This window comes from Vombatus ursinus, unplaced genomic scaffold (assembly GCF_900497805.2).
Source record: "Vombatus ursinus unplaced genomic scaffold, bare-nosed wombat genome assembly UNPS02009132.1, whole genome shotgun sequence".
NCBI lineage: Eukaryota > Metazoa > Chordata > Mammalia > Diprotodontia > Vombatidae > Vombatus > Vombatus ursinus.
In genome coordinates, this window is record NW_020948910.1 from 14,141,628 (window position 1) to 14,156,581 (window position 14,954).

Sequence of the window (14,954 nt, forward strand, 5' to 3'; positions counted from 1 at the left end):
ATTTCAGTCATGTTTTATTTCATTTGAGATTTTCACTTGCTTATTTTATATAATTGATATAATTCTAATCTTAGTCCTAATATTATTTCCTTTGTATACATCTGGCACTGACTCTCTTTTTTGTGTTATACACAATTCTTATCTTAATAATAATAGCTAGTATTTATATAGGGCTTTACAAATATCTCATTTAATCTTCACAATAACCCTATGGTTATTGGGGTGCTATTATTATCTGCATTTTACAGGTGAGGAAACTGAAGTAGACAGAGTTAAGGTATTTCATTCAGGGTCACAGCTAGTAAGTGACTGTTTTGAGGCAGCTAAGAGGCACAGTAGATACTCAGAAGGCCTGAGCTAACATCCATCCTCATACATTCTGGGGTTTGATCCTTCAAGTGTCTGAGTCCTTAGAACAGCAACAGTGATTAACAACTTAGTAATTTATTTTTTAACACGGAAAGTTTTATTTGGAATTTTCAGACCTTTTATATACATCTTTGTTTCATAAGAATTTTTTTAAAGCATGGCAGCACTTTCACATTATCCATCGATCTTATTCTGTGTTTAAACAGTTAAGTTTCTGGTTTTGAACACATATTTTTCAAAGGCATCCATTTTTCCTATTTCAAATCATGAAAAAATAACTTGAAATATATCTGTTTCTGATCTTTTAGCCTATCTAAAATGTAAAGAGCATGATAACCTGCTTATTAGAAAGAGTTCTAAGGCCTAAACTTGCCTGTTACCACTGTCACTCATTAAGTGCAATTTGTCCTAGAAAAGTATTGTGCACAATTTACAAATGAAGAAACTGAGTCTTAGAAGTAAACAGGCTTGCCCAAAGTCACACTGGCAATAACAGAATCAAGGAAATGAGTCTGGTCACCTGAGCTCCAGTGCATTTCCTCTCTAACACACTACCTCCCATAAACTCTTCAGTTTATGTTAAAGAACACAATATGGGGTTTAGTTTCACTTGATAGTAATGTTTATCATTTCTATTTTGAAAAGTGTGGGTGAACTTCGAATTTGTATTCATTAATATAATAAACTTTTACTGTTCCCTCTACTATTGGCAACATTTATAGTCTTAGAGAGTTGCCCAATATACTGCCAAGGTCACACAGCCAGTACCTGGCAGAGGTGGGGCCTAAACCCATGTCTTCATGGTTCTAAATCTAGCTTTCTATTTACTCTACTGTGCTACTGCTGCTCTAGTTTTATACAATATCTTATTAATTCATTGAGTTATGTAGCTAACCTCTGTTGATGAGTAGACAGATTATTTATAACTATCAGAAGTCAACGATATTAAAATACTTAGGATGGGAGTGATGTTCCAAATAACAGTTAATTGATGTTTAATGGATTTAGTTATAGAATTAACGTCAGATTAAGTCTCTATTTCCCATGAATTATTTTAAAGACATATCTTTGTTTGGGGCTCTGTGTGTTATTAGAAAAAAATTTTTTGTATTTTTTAATTAATTCATTTTTAGTTTTCAACATTCACTTCCATAAACTTCTGAGTTTCAAATTTTCTCCCCCTCTCTCCCTGTTTCCTTCCCCAAGATGGCGTGCAATCCGATACAGGCCCTACATATACTTTTTATTAAACATGTTTTCACACTAGTCACGTTGAAAGAAGAGTTAGAACTAATAGGAGGAACCGCAAGAAAGAAGAAACAAAACAAAATAGAAGAAAAAAAGAGCAAATAGTATGCTTCGATCTGCATTCAAACTCCACAGTTCTTTTTCTGAATTTGGATAGCGTTTTCTATCATGAGACTTTTGGAGATGTCTTGGATCCTTGCATTGCTAAGAAGAGCTGAGTCTATCAGCGTTAGTCATCGCACAATGTGGCTGTTACTGTATACAGCATTCTCTTGGTTCTGCTCACTTCACTCAGCATCAGTCCATACAAGTCTTTCCAGGTTTTTTTGAAGTCTGCCTGCTCCATCATTTCTTATAACACAATAGTATTCCATTACATTCATATACCACAATTTGTTCAGCCATTCCCCAGTTGATGGGCATCCCCTCAATTTCCAATTCTTTGCCACCACAGAAAGAGCTGCTATAAATATTTTTGTACATGTGGGTCCTTTTCCTGTTTTTTTTTTATCTCTTTGGGATACAGCCCTAGAAGTGCTATTGCTGGGTCAAAGGGTATGTACATTTTTATAGCCCTTTGGGCATAGTTCCAAATTACTCCCCACAATGGTTGGATCAGTTCACAACTCTACCAACAATGCATTAATGTTCCAGTTTTCCCACATTTTATCCAACATTTATCATTTTCCTGTTTTGTCATTTTTTTTGTATTTATATTTAGACCTTAACTAGTATATGTGTACGTGTGCATGTATGTAATATATGACTTTTCTTTCCAGAATGTGGAAAATTGAAAGCCAAGGCTCAGCTGCTGTAAAAGTTTTCCCTCATCCTTCATTTGTCTATACGGCCAAATTTCACCCAGTTGCAGGGTACCTGGTAGTTACGGGATGTTATGATTCTGTGATAAGAGTGTGGAATGTTAAAGTGAAAGAAGTTCATGGTCAGTTATTACAGGAATTTGATGGCCACAAAAGTTTTATCAACTCTCTCTGTTTTGATGCTGAAGGTATGTAGAATACAAGCTATACATTGTCCTCCATATTCAGAGGATAGCCACATGAAATACAAGTTTTTCTCATTTCTTTATTGTAATTTCTTAGAAATCTCAACTTCTCATTATACTTTTTTATACTTACTTAACAGGTTGTTGTGTGAATCAATGAAATAATTGATGTAAAGCCCTTTGCAAATGTTAAAGTATTGTGTAAATGTCAATTATTATCACTATATTATTATTATTTTCCCTCTTCTTTTTTATTTGAGTAGAAATACCTCTGTCACAAGTTGTTAGCCTGCTGTTTTTATTTGAGAGTTAAGATTCTGTGGATGCGTGCAGAGATGAATAAAATAACTGCTTTTGGCAACTGAATAAAAGTATGAGAATTTAATCTCATATCCTGTAGGGTTCATTGAAAGCATTTTTGAAACAACTCCAGTAGCAGGCAGGTAATTGAGGATGATATGACCCTCATCCTGCTCTCACGTGTTTTTGATTTCTTTCAAAAATTTTTCATTCTACCAAAGTTAGATATTAAGCATTGGATGTGATGACATCTATTTTTAAAGGTCTCTCTTAATATTTTATGGATTACTGTTATGCTTGGGCTGTTGTGGGCAACAGTTTTGTCAATGGTAATGCTGTGGTTCCAGTATAATGTATTTATTGAATTCTCAACAATATTCTGAGGTGTATATTTGCAAGAGGCAGATTTGTTGTCAGTTACTTTATGATTTGTTGTCTGTTATTTTATGAAAGCTATTGAGTTTCTGAGGTTCAGTCAGACATGACTGAAACGACTGAACAATAATAGCAACCATCAAATGGAGAATAGCTGAGGAAATTGTGGTATATGAGTAGAATAGAATAATTTTTAAATGGCAGATATGACAGATTAGAAGAAACCTGGGAAGACTTTTATAAATTAATGCTAAATGAAATGAGCAGGACCTGGAAACCAATTTATAGGATGAAAGCAAAATAATATGAAACAAAGCAGTTTTAAAGCCCTTGAAAATTTTGATTGAAACTACAAAGAATACTGATTTTAGAAGGATGATGACTTCACAGAAAGGTGGTGGACATAAGATGACGTATGACATATATGGTCTCAAATGTGGCTAATGTGTTAATTTGTTTTGCTCAGCAATATGTATTTTTTATAAGGAAAGGTGGTGGGGGAGGATGGTAAGCTAGTGGGTAATGATAAATAAGAGAAAATCATTAATAAAATCAGTTTCCTTAAAAGAAATGAAAACTAAAAAGTGAAGGAGACATAAAGAAGTAGAACAACTTTGTTACTCTTTTACATACATCTATATAGAAGTATATACTTCTTAAAAACAAACTGAACAGTTTCTTATATGTCTCTTATATAAAATGTTTGTTTTAATTATTAAGTTTATAGTATTTAAAATAGTTTTAAAATAAAAAAGGGAAGAAACAGGACCGTGCTTGTTCTGCTTGGTCCTGGACAACAGAACAAGGATCAATGCTTTAAAGAAGATAAAAAGAATCAGATTTTGGCTTTGTGTGCCAGCCATGCCCAGTTCATGGCACATAGTAGTTGTTTAATAAATTTTTATTAGTTGATTGAGGAAAAACTTTCTAACAATTTTAGGTATCCAGAAGTAAAATGGGATGCATTGGAGAGTTAAGAGTTCCTATAGGATTTCAAATGGAAGCTTGGTGACTCTTTTTTGGTGACGCTGCTCAAGGGATTTTTTTCTCGGGAAAAGTCTGAACTAGACGGTTTCTGTGTCTCCTTCCAACTTGAGATGCTGTGCTTCCGTCTCAGATGCCACCTCTTCCGTTAAGCCTTCCCTGATTCTCTTTACTTAGATGTTACATAGACTTTGGTTTTATACAACAGACTTCTAGTATAATATTGCATATTATTGTTATCTGTTTGTTTCTTATCCCTTTACTAGACTATAAGCTTCTTGAGGACTATAACCATGTGTTACCTAAATTTTGTGTCTCTTATACAGCCTGGGACGGTCATCTGCATATTACTGAATGTTTAATGAATAAAAAAAATTTTGCTTAATTTTTTGTATTTGTAAATGATTTTTTTTTCCTCACAGGACTTCATATGTACTCAGGAGACAGTTCAGGATTGATTATTGTCTGGGATACGTTGGTCAGAGAAAATGAACAACATCCAGTTCGACTTTGGAACATAAATAAGGTTATAAAGTCATATTTTAAATTTTGATGATTCATTAAGGAGGTAAAAACATAAATAATGATGTGCAATTTTCTCTTTTCAAGTTAACAATATATATGCTTATTGTAGTTGGAAATTAAATTCCCTTGAATATCTTCCTAACATTTTGCAAGTGGCTGATAAATATAAGTGATGACTCACTGAAGATGTTCTAGATATTAGTCAGTCTTTTAGATTTTACTATATATAGGGAAAATATTTATGTGAATTTTGAGCTCCAGTTTTTAACCTTTCCACATTTAGAATTAGTATTATAGAACACTGAATTTCTTGCTTTCCTCCTTTTCATCTTGACCCTGTAATGGTTCATTTCACATTGTTATTTTGTCAGTGGTTTGTCAGCAGTTTTGTATTTTAGAATTATGTAGTTGTAATTAGACCTGTCACTTGATTGTTGGGATTTGTTTTGTGTTGAAATGTGATAGATTAGGGTACATAGGGTGAGAAGGATAATGAGGAAAAATAGGAAGGTGGAAAATACACAAGTAATTGTAACTTAGAATGTGAATGGGATGAATTTACCCATAAAACGGAAATGAATAGCAGATTAAAAATTTGAATTCAACAATATGTTGCTTTCAGGAAACATTATAAAAATGAGAGATACACACAGATAAAATAAAAGGCAGGAGTAGAATTTATTATGTAAGAAAGCAGGGATAATAATCATGATCTCAGACAAAGTTAAAGTTAAAATAGATTTAATCAAAAATGAAAAATAGAAAAACTATACTATGTGTCAGCAATATTATTCAGTTCTGTTTTAGACCATTTAAAATGCCTAGACATTATAAAATACCTGAGCATATACCTGCCAAAATATACATAGGAACTATATGAATGAACATAAATATAAAACACTTTTCATACAAAGAAACTCATATCTAAATAATTGAATAATATTTGTTGTTCATGGGTAGGTAAAGCCAATATAATTTTTTAAATGACAATTTTATCTATTCAATGTCAGCCCAATTAAATTACTACAAATTATTTTATTGAGTTAGAAAAAATAGTAACAAAGTTCATTTGGAAGAGCTAGAAGTCAGGAACTTCAAAGAAACCAGGAAAAAAGTATGTAAAGGAACTCAGCAGTATCAGACCTTAAACTGTTATAAGGGGGAGCATTGTTGAAATGTAAAAAGGATAATTTCAACTATTTTAAATTAAAATTTTCTTGTATAAATAAAACCTATGTAGCCAAGAATAGAAAGAATGCAGAAAATCAGGGAAAAACTTTCGTAGACAGTCTCTCAAATAGGATATGAGTGGGTTGGAATATTGCTGTGGTGTAGGAAATGATGAGCTGGTTGATTTAGAAAAACATGGAAAGATTGGACCTATGACAGGTGGAAATAAGCATAGTATGGTCTTACGTATATGTGTATGAGTGTCTATGTATATATATGTATATATTTATAAATATCTATGTATATGTATCCACTCTTAATAGTAGCCTTCTTTAGGGTGCAGAAAGGGGAGGGAGGGGAAAAAAAGTAAAGTAAAAAGTGCACAGCAAAGAACAAAAGAAAACCAAGAAGGAGGCAAAGAAAAGCTGGGCATCTTTGAGAACGAAGTGTAGTATTTATTATATAGGTTTTCTTGAAATGGAAATTTATTATTTTATATTGAGTCCACTCTTATGACCTACTGTCTACATGGCAATGTTTTTTTTCTTTTCTCATTTTATATTTTTAAGTTTAAAATTTTTAAAAACTGTAAAAAAAAAAAGTGACAGATTGGTATATGGGAACAAATTGATATATATATGTGTGTGTGTGTGTGTGTATATGTATATATATACACACACATATGTACACACATATGCATACATATATATATTTATTGTCCATTGTGCCTTATTTTAAAATTTTTAATGGGTTTTTTGGTAGTTTGTTATTGATGATTTTATCTTTTAAGAGGAAATAACATAATTCCAGAAAGTTGAGTTTTAAGTTAATATGACTAATAAGATTAAGAGCCTAGATTTAGAGCTGGAAGGGACCCAGGAGGCCCTCTAGTCTAACTTTCTCATTTTTCAGCTGAGGAAATTGAGGCCCAGAAACACAAAGTGCCCTGGAAAAAAAAAATGGATCCCAGAAATTCTAAGTGACAGAAGGGCCTGAACTCAGGGCCTCTGACCTCCAAGTCAGTGTTGTTTGTAGCGTACCACACTGCTTCTTGATATTTGCTTATCTCTTAAAGATTTTGTCCTACATGAAGATACTATTGTTCTTAGAATTTTCATAATGAAGTTCATTAACAGTGTCTCAGAGTACAAATGAAAGACTCTCTTAAGTTGGGGAAAAGACCTTTTGTGAGCTTTAATTCAACCTCCTGAGTCTCTAAAACCTGTTTTAAAAAACATTTGTATGTATTCTTTTTGGAATCATTCTGGTCTGTCAGGTTAATGAGTGGTGTGTTGGGTTTCATACTATAGCCTAATTACACATATTTTAAAAAGAGCTGTCTAATTACTTATATTATGTGAGTGACTGGCAAGATTCCAAATGCCCCATTCTAATCACTTAAGTACATAAAGCACAGTTTATTATTTGCTGTGAAAGCCCTTGTGTGTTTCTTTATCTCAAAAATAGCAACTAAAAGACAATTTGCCTTGAATTGCTGCATTCCAATAATATTCCATTTGAGATATTCAAAAAGAAAAAGTCAAAAAATAGTTAATTCTCATGGCTCTTTTCAGTTTCTAATCGGTTTTGGAATTTAACAGTACATACTGCAACTTAGAATTAAATTTATTCTCTTGTACTTTGTTGGCCAACAGAGTAAGGAGTTGGGTGCAAGCAGCTTATGTAGAACAAGAAACTTTGAAGACATGTCTGTGCTGTGTGTCCTTAGTTCAGGACCATAAATTTAAATAAAATAGTAGTTTTTGCCCCTGCAGAATTGCTCAGTTTGAGAACAAAAATGATTTTTTTAAAAAGAGGATTTTTGCAATAGCTAGTAAAAAATGTAAATCTAGTAGTAATGTCATATTTACACCTCATCCTCAACTTGTTATGCAGATTAATTTTCTTTTTTTCACCTTTATATCAGTGTAAGTGTTGCTTTCACTTTCAGAAGAGCGTTTCTCAAATTACATTCACTTTTTAACTCTGTAAAATACCCTTTTGGGGAGGTATGTCTTCCATATTTTCCCCTTAGTTTATCACTTCCATTGGTTCATTTTTATTGCTGGCCCAGTACCTTTTGGTGCTCAGTACCCATGGCATTTGTTGATGACACTGGGACAGAAGCGCTATTCAAGGTCTTTCTGTCTCTACTTGTCTAGATCAGGAGAGGCCCCCGGGAGAGGAAAGGAAAAAAGGAAAAAGAAGATCCCTTGAGGAAGAGGAGGCTATATAAGCTTTAGCGTATTGGTAAGGGACCATATGCCCTTTATTTCTCTCGCCTTCCCTCAGTGATTTTGCATTTACAACTTTTCCTTTTCTCTCCGTCATCCAGACAAGAAAATTGCCTGGCGGACCTTGGATAGCCTCTTCTGATTCAATGCCAGTCCAGACAAGTAACCAACACTGCAGTATTTCGGCTTCCCTGACATCATTAGTAGGGCGCCTTCTGTAGCTGCCTAGAGCAACTGTCTAAAACCCCCTCAGTTACAAGCTAAATTAAATGATTGAAGAATAATATCTCAATAACTCCCTTCCCCTAAGTTGAGATGGAAGTCTATTTTGAAATAGTTAGAGATTGGAATAGTATTTAAAGGTTGACTTCTGCCTTTCTTTTGTGAATGCATAAACTTTAAAAGCTTATATATTCAGCTTTCACATTTTTCCTATCTGTGAATTAAACTGAAATTAGACATTTTAGTATCTTTTAAAAGAGGAGCTTATGAGTAGAAGTAAATGTTAATTATGGACTTTAAAAATCTTAAAAACATAAATTTGTTATAAAATGGATTTCCATGGTATAGAAATAAATAGGGTCGTTTAAAACAGACTTTTATAAAACAGAGTAAAGTTTATATATAACTTTCAACTCATCTTAAGTTAAAAGGAATTTTTATCAAGCCATTTAAATATTTATTATCTTCAACCATTAGCAAGACATTTAAAAGCTTCCTAACTACAGATAGAGATGTTGATTTTTAAAAAATATTTTAAATTCCATTTGAATGAAATTTTATCATAGTTTTTTTTGAATTTTCTGTCATTATAGGAAATTAGAGAAAATGATATTAAGGGGATTCCTATAAGCCACTTAGAAGTTCATCCAAATGGAAGGCGTTTGTTAATACATGCCAAGGATAGTACTCTGAGAATTATGGATCTCCGGATGTAAGTAGATTTAAATGGTAACAGAACAATTAACCTTAAGTGTTAGTCTTATTAATTAGCTGGTTCATATGGATCAGTTTTTTTGTTATGTATTTCATTATTTTTTAAAGTTTGCCATTTCCTTTTTTAAAAAATGCTTTTTTTTAATTGAACATCAATTTGCAGCTTTTAGTAAAAGAATTCCCTTTATCTGAATAGTAGAATTAGCAGTGTTATTCTACATGTAGCAGTGAAAAATAAAATTTACACAAAATGCATGACTAGTTCAAAAGATATTTCATCTAATAAATTAACCTGGGGTAAGGGAGTGGTACAGTGGAAAGAGTTAGAATTTACAGTAGGAGAATCTGACTTCAAATCCTGGCTCTTGCATGCATTAATGCTTTTATTATCTTGATCATGTCACTTAATTTCTTGTTGCCTCAGTTTCCCCTCTATAAAATTATTGGCTTAGATGATGACCTTGGAGGTTCCTTACAACTCTGAATCTATGTTTTCTCATTTTTTTTCAAAGTAAGATTATCATGGGATCATGTACTTAAAAGGAAAAAGCAGAAATGGGATTCTTAAGGGAGAAAGGACATATTTTCTAAAGTAGTTTTTATTTTTTACATTGGTGTTCCTATAGAACAAATGAGAGGTTGCTATTTTATTGAATTTGTGACTTACAAAAAATAAGCGTTTTATTTAACTAAGAAATTTTTAAAAGCATTCTCAAGTCACTGAAGAAATAACTACTCAATGCTAGATTACTGTAATAACCCAGGCATGAGGTCATAAGGGTCTGAGCGATATATCTTGCACTGTGTTTGGTGATAAGAATTTAAAAGAATTATATAATGTCAGTATATATAGCAGATAAAGCCCAAGAATAATGATAACTCTAGTAAAGACTAAATGCCCCTAAAAAGGACTCAACATCGTTCAAATCCAAAAGGAGGGAAATTTTGAAGGAAATCATATACATATAGATTGTAAATATGATAATTTAAAATAATTTCATGTGAATGATATTCTTGAATTATTTAATAGAAAATTATTCTGAATACTAATTTTTAAAGATGATTCAATGTTAACATTAATGAGTACATTAAAGAAATAAAGATTTATTAGATTATTTTTTTTTTTAGATTAGCAACAAGGAAGTATGTAGGTGCTGCAAACTACAGGGAGAAGATTCATAGTACTTTAACACCATGTGGGACTTTTCTCTTTTCTGGGAGTGAGGATGGTATAGCATATGTTTGGAACCCAGAAACAGGTAAGAATTTATTTAGGTCTTGATAAAATAAACGAATGATGTAGGAAAAATATAGGAAACTATAAAAACACATTTAATGAAATGTTTGTTGTCCAATCATTTTCAGTTGTGTTCGACTCTTCATGACCTCATTTGGGTTTGTTGGGTTTTTTTTTTTGTTTGTTTTGTTTTGTTTTTGGCAAAGATACTGGAGTGGTTTATCGTTTCCATCTTTAACTCATTTTACAGATTTACAGATAAATAGGCAAATAAATAGGCAAATAAACTGAGGCAAGCAGGGTTAAGTGTAAGGAAGTAAGGTTAAGTAAGGAAGATGAGTCTTCCTGACTCCAGGCCCATACTCTATCCACTATGCTACCTAGCTGCCCATTTAATGAAATAGTTTCCCAGAAAATTCCACGTCTAAACTTTTAGTATTATTTTTGAAGGCTATTGATTTGTTTTCATAAAGATGAGAAAGATGCTAAGAAAACTAATTTCATGCTAAATTTTGTTTTGCTTTTTACCATTTCTTATTTCTTCCCTAATTTGCTATTTTGGCAGAATACTTCAATGATGCACTCTCTGAGTCCATTTTTTTAAAGTATAGTCCTATAGTGAGATAGTATCACAATTAGAATAATATTACCTGAGGAAAATCATGTGTCTTGTATTGATGTTATATCTACATTTTAATGTAAATTTTATAGCTGGGCTATTATTTTAAATTATAATTAAAATCAAAATATATAGATTAAATAATATCTAATTGGAAATTTTACCTTAAAGAGTTCAAATTTCTTCTGCTTGAGTAAACTTTTAAATTTGATTTGCCCCATGCCTCTGCCTCATCTGCTTTATGATGGAAAAGTTTTAAACTGGAACTAAAGACATTTGTTCAAGAAGTCATTTGGAGAGCTTCATGAAATGGAATTTAAATGTTCTTTTCATCTCAGTCTATCTCTTGTCCTGTCCATTGTCTAACGGCTATTAAATATGTCTTGCCCATCGATGATATCCTTTTTTACCTGATAGAAGATACTTGGTTGAGTGTGACAAATTATTTCTTTTGTTACTAGTATAAAATGTTAGATTGTGAAATGCTATTGAAAATCATTGTAGGTGATTAGGTCAGGTCACAGAGTAGATGTTTTAGTGTGGAGGAAAAGATAAAACCAAGTTACTCTATTTTCCATAGACTAGATTTTTTTCTATTTAAATTCCATAGGAATTTGGATATTTAGTAGTTTTCTTTGCAACATTGGTATTATTTTAAAATATTAACTGATGTGGGCTGTCTAGATGGAGGGGCACCTAGGTAATGCAATGGATAGAGTGCCAGCCCTGGAGTTGGGAAGGCTTCTCTTCATGAGTTCAAATCTGGCCTCAGACACTTACAAGCTGTGTGACCCTGGGCAAGTAACTTAAGTCTATTTGTCTCAGTTTCCTTATCTGTAAAATGAGCTGAAGAAGAAAATGGCAAATCCATAGCTTTGCCGAGAAAACCTCAAATGGGGTTACAAAGAGTCAGACATGAATGAAATGTTTCAAGAACAGCAACAAAAGAAATCTAGATGGAAACCTCAAGTCCTTAGATTTGTGATTGCTTTTTAAGTCCAACTGTAAGTAATTAAAGGCTCAGTAAACTTTACCTCTAAAGTTGGGTTTTCTTCAAAAGGAAAAAAAAGTTATATACTGAAAAATAATTGCTTAAAATGACTGTATAAGACATACTATAGAAGGGTTTTTTATTTTTAAAACTTCAGTAAATATTTTTATTCAGTCTTATCACTCTTCTGTTTTTGTTCATAACTTTTATTTTCATTCCCTTGATCCTCATTCCTAATATGAGCGTTGTTTTCAGATGATTCTCAGGTTTTACTTGTCAGTGCAAGGAAAAAGTGTGGCCTATATTTGACTGATACTCTACTTTGTAGAAATGGATTGTATTTCGGAAATTTTAGAACTGTTAGAATGTATTTTGCTTTAGAAACATCCTTAGTGTTAGGCTTCCAAGATTGCACATTTAAATTAGATTGTGGTTCAACAATGCCATGAATTTGGCGTCTGGAAGCTTTAAGCCAGTAGGCCATTTTCGGTTGCAGAGATGTTTGGATAACAAAAGGTTTTATCCTTTTAAACATCAAAACTTTTTAAATAATTACTTTTGTGAAGGTAAATCTTTAAAAAATGTATTAAATGCTTTTCTGACTTTTGTTAAACAGTCTACCAAACACACTTTAGTATTTCTGTTTCATAAATCCAATTCATCGTTATGAATGCTGGTTATTGTATTAGATTGTAGTACAATAAAAGCACTGGGTTATGCCAGATGTGATAGGACATTTGGCCCCACACTGCATGAATCTTCACTGCTGTGTCTTTTGGAGTTCTGTTGCTTGCTTTGCTTTTATATTTTTATGTCTCATTTCCTCCTATATCAGCCCTGTCACTTTTCCCCCTGCTTTTTTAACTTTATAATTTGCTTCTTATAATTTTCTGTGGGCTTAGAAACAAGAAAACCAAGATTGTTAGCTTTGTGTATGAAAATAAAGAGGCCCTGAGAATAAATAGGACCTGTAGAAGTCATTTGTGAATAAAAGTCATGGACTTCGTCATGCATATTTTATTTAATCCCTTGTTCTTGGTGTCTCTTAGAGAATAAGTAAGAAAGCTAAGTAAGTGAGTCCTATCTAGGTCAGTTGTTACTGTACTAAAATAATACTGTTTCGTTTACCATTCATAACCATGTTTGTATATGAAAAGTTTACTTTGCCTTCCATTTCAGGATGATAGAAACACATTATCCTCATTATCAAATATTTATTGATACTTGATCAATCAAGCAGCCCCATGTATGGGAATAGTTCCTTTCTCTCCCCTCAACAATAGCCCTCCACTCCTCATCCCCACTCACATTCACACATACACCAAGCATATGCAATAGAAATTGGGTTTCTGAGGCAGTAAAGGGTGGGATAGGAAACTGTCTTTAGTGATGGTGGGGACTGGAGATATTCCAGCAGAGATGTGGTTGAGAAGTGAGGCCTCAGACAAACTAGTTATTGGTTTATGGGAAATATTTGTAACTGAGATGTTCATAAGTTATGAACTCGCTGTATAATTCCAGTTAACTCTAGGATGTATAAGTCAAGGATAAATAATTAATTTAAGGTATATAGTTACTTAAAATGCTTTCTAAAATATTTGAATTATTCAAGATTTAAAATTTCAGTTATATGACTATAAAAATATTAATTATTTGCGAAATACCTTTGTGCATAGGCATTTTTGTGAATATACAAATTGTTGAATCTTAATATTTTTAGTACATCACAGTGTTGTTTTGAGAATAAAGTGAGATAGAGTGTATATAGTGTGTTTTTTAAACCTCAAAGGATATAATAATAATGATGATGATAATAATATAACTTTAATATAATAATCTTAATATCAGCAGGGATATCAGCAGAGTTGATGAGATCATAGATTCATCAGTGTATTGAAGGATAGAAAAATGAAACTTCAAAAGAATTGACTCATTGAGTAATATTATTTTTTCCTTTTCTAGGAGACCAAGTTGCAATGTATTCTGACCTTTCATTCACATCACCTCTTCGAGATGTTGCTTTTCATCCACATGAACATATGGTGGCATTTTGTGCATTTGGTCAAAATGAGCCAATACTGGTCTATATTTATGATTACAAAGGTAAGACTCCTACTTAATAAGTAAAAATACACTAAATAATAAAAGTGACATTTAGTAAAATTCAGCTAAATCTCAAGAAAAATTTCTCAACAGTGAGAACTATTTAAAAGTAGAATTGGCTGCTTTCACAGTTAGTGGGTTTTTATAAGAGTCTTCCAGCAAAAGCTGGATGTCCACTTGTTGAGTATGTAGAGAATATTCTTGTTTAGGTATGGATTGGACTAGGTGCTCCATAAGGTACTTTAAAGTTCTGAGTTTCTGTGACATATAAAGATGACAGCCAAGAACTTTGAGTTCTAGTAAAGACTGATGCTTATTAACAAAGGTATGGTCAGTGAGTTGAGGAAGTAAAAGAGATGTTTGTTTTTTTTGTTGTTATTATTATAAAATATGTCACTGTGGTGGCCCTGAAAGACTGCTGGTTTGGGTATCAAAGGGTTAGGGTCCATGGCCTGGCTCTCCTGCTTTATTAGCCATGAAACTTTCAGCACATTATTTAATCCTTCTGAGTACACTTCCTCACTTATGGAATGTATTTGACAGTCTTTTCAATACCTACCTTACCAGGCTGATATGAAGGTTCAATGAGATAACAAATGTAAAATGTTTTGTGAACTACAGAGTACTACATAAAGAACTATTATGATTTTTTCTTGAACATGATTATTATGGAAAAAAATAAAAAACAGAAATATACTTATATGGAAGGAATAGCGAACTGTGGTTTGGATTCAGATATACAAGGGAAGCAGTCTGTAACTTGAGCAGCATACATTTTCTTTAAAATTATTAGGAAAATGTTTTAATATAAGTTTCATTATTTTGTGTTAAATGAAATTATAGAAGTCTGCTTTTAA

At 32.4% G+C, this 14,954-nt stretch overlaps 1 protein-coding gene across 6 annotated transcripts in view; it reads left to right on the forward strand.

Moving 5' to 3' along the window:
- AHI1 (Abelson helper integration site 1) overlaps nt 1-14,954 on the forward strand; it is a 250,985-nt gene that overhangs the window by 56,857 nt on the left and 179,174 nt on the right. For all 6 annotated transcript variants that reach the window (XM_027850706.1, XM_027850707.1, XM_027850708.1 and 3 more), the window contains exons 13-17: nt 2,397-2,626; nt 4,705-4,808; nt 9,027-9,145; nt 10,276-10,406; nt 13,957-14,097. In XM_027850706.1, coding sequence (XP_027706507.1) covers nt 2,397-2,626; nt 4,705-4,808; nt 9,027-9,145; nt 10,276-10,406; nt 13,957-14,097 — 725 coding nt within the window. The remainder of the gene's footprint in view (nt 1-2,396; nt 2,627-4,704; nt 4,809-9,026; nt 9,146-10,275; nt 10,407-13,956; nt 14,098-14,954) is intronic.